The sequence below is a fragment of the Cebus imitator genome, unplaced genomic scaffold (assembly GCF_001604975.1).
Source record: "Cebus imitator isolate Cc_AM_T3 unplaced genomic scaffold, Cebus_imitator-1.0 Scaffold234, whole genome shotgun sequence".
Classification (NCBI taxonomy): Eukaryota; Metazoa; Chordata; class Mammalia; order Primates; family Cebidae; genus Cebus; species Cebus imitator.
The window spans coordinates 3206109-3208411 of record NW_016107549.1 but is presented as its reverse complement, the minus strand read 5'-3'; the positions used below and the strand labels follow the sequence as shown (position 1 = coordinate 3208411).

The following is a 2303-nucleotide window of genomic DNA, read 5'->3' as shown; positions in this document are numbered from 1 at the left end:
TGATCCACCCGCCTCGGCCTCCCAAAGTGCTGGGATTACAGGCTTGAGCCACCGCGCCCAGCCTCTTTCTTTTTTTAACACGGGGTTTCACCATGTTGGTCAGGCTGGTCTTGAGTTCCCGGCCTCAGGTGATCCGCCCACCTTGGCCTCCAAAGTGCTTGAATTACAGGCATGAGCCACCACACCCGACGGAGATAGATTTCTTTTTTACAATAAGTACTACTATCAGTTCAGAACAAAAACATTATCAAGTAAAAAAAGCCTCTCCCACAAAAAAATAAATCAGCCAGGCATGGTGGTGCATGCCTACAGTCCCAGCTATTCAGGAGGCTGAGTTGGGAGCATTGCTTGACGCCAGGAGACTGAGGCTGCAGTGAGCCATGATGGCGCCGCTGCACTCCAGCCTGGGACACAGAGCAAGACGCTATCTCTAAGCAAACGTAAAAGACAGGAATCCAGGGCACGGTACATGCCCCGTGTTTTCACTCCAGCCACAGAGCTGGGTCTCTGGTCTCAGGGGCAGCTGTGTGACCGAGCATGCCTCTCCCTACAGTGCTCCTTGTTTTCCTCTGCGTCGGGGCCTTCCTCCTTTGGAAGAACTGGCGGCTCAAGAGCATCAACAGCATCAACTTTGACAACCCTGTCTACCAAAAGACCACGGAGGATGAGGTCCACATTTGCCGCAACCAGGACGGCTACAGCTACCCCTCGGTGAGTGACCCCTCTAGGAGGCTGGAGCCCATGGCAGCCCCCTCCTGGCTGGAGTCATCAGATCCTTGAGGGACCAGGCCAAGGCTTCCCCAGCCTCTAGATCGAGGGCAGCACTGGGTGAATGTTTCTGTCAGCGAATAGTGGCCTTGGTGGCGTAGAGGAATGTTGGATAAGCAAAGCAGCTCTCTGTCCGATGGTGATGGAGCAAAGAAAGTCAAAAGGGGTTCTGAGGCCAGGCTTGGTGGCTCACACCTGGAATCCCAGCACTGGGCAGATCACCTGAGGTCAGGAGTGCAAGACCAGCCTGGCCAACAGGGCGGAACCACATCTTTACCAAAAATATAAAAAATTAGCCAGGCATGGTGGCGGGCACCTGTAACCCCAGCTACTCGGGAGGCTGAAGCAGGAGAATCGCTTGAACCCGGGAGGTGGAGTGAGCTGAGATCACGCCACTGCACCCAGCCTGGGTGACAAGAACAAAACTCTGTCTCAAAAAAAGGAAAAAATATGGAGTTCAGAGGCCAGGTGCAGTGGCTTACACATGTGATCCCAGAACTTTGGGAGGCTGAGGTAGGAGGATCACCCAAGCTGAGAGCTGGAGACCAGCCTGGGCAACACAGCAAGACCCCATCTCTGTAGAAAGTGAAAGTTTAGCCCGGTGTGGCGATGAGTGCCTACAGTTCCAGCTACTAGTGAGGCTAAGGCAGGAGGACTGCTTGAGCCGAGATTGCGCCACTGCACCCAGCCTGGGTGACAGAGCAAGACCCTGTCTCTTAAAAAATAACAAAAAATTCAAAGAAGGGTTTCCAGAGGGCCAGGAGGAAGGAAAAAAAGGTGTTTTTTTGTTTTGTTTTGAGACAGAGTCTTGCTCTGTCACCCAGGCTGGACTGCAGTGGTGTGGTCTTGGCTCACTGCAACTTCTGCCTCCTGGGTTTACGCAAGTCTCATGCCTCATGCCTCAGTCTCCTGAGTAGCTGGGATTACAGCACTATGCACAGCTAATTTTTGTATTTTTCATAGAGACAGGGTTTCACCATGTTGCCCAGACTGGTCTTGGACTCCTGACCTCAAGTGATTCACCCCCATCAGCCCCCTCCCCATGTGCCGGGATTGCAGGCATGAGCCATCATGCACGCCTTGATTTTTAGACAAAAGGTTGAGGGGGGAGGCAGGCTTCTCTGAGCCAGGGAACAGCCCATGCAAAGGCCCTGTGGCTGGACTGTGCCTGTCGGGTTTGAGGCTGCTGTGGCTGGAGCAAAGAGAGAAGAGGGTAAAAAGGAAGGAGGGGCCGGGTGTGGTGGCTCACACCTGTAATCCCAGTACTTAGGGAGGCTGAGGCAGGCGGATCATGAGGTCAGGAGATCAAGACCATCCTGGCCAATGTGGTGAAATACTAAAATAACGTCTCTACTAAAATACAAGAAACAAAATTAGCCAGGCATGGTGGCGCATGCCTGTAATCCCAGCTACTTGGGAGGCTGAGGCAGGAGAATCACTTGAATATGGGAGCAGGAGGTTGTAGTGAGCCGAAATCATGCCATTTCACTCCAGCCTGGGCAACAAGAGCGAGACTGTCTGGGAAAAAAAAAAAA

At 52.9% G+C, this 2303-nt stretch overlaps 1 protein-coding gene across 1 annotated transcript in view; it reads left to right on the top strand.

The window, feature by feature from the left end:
• Positions 1–2303, top strand: part of LDLR (low density lipoprotein receptor) — a 46299-nt gene that overhangs the window by 42744 nt on the left and 1252 nt on the right. Inside the window, exon 16 of the mRNA XM_037727520.1 lies at positions 554–711. Coding sequence (XP_037583448.1) covers positions 554–711 — 158 coding nt within the window. The remainder of the gene's footprint in view (positions 1–553; positions 712–2303) is intronic.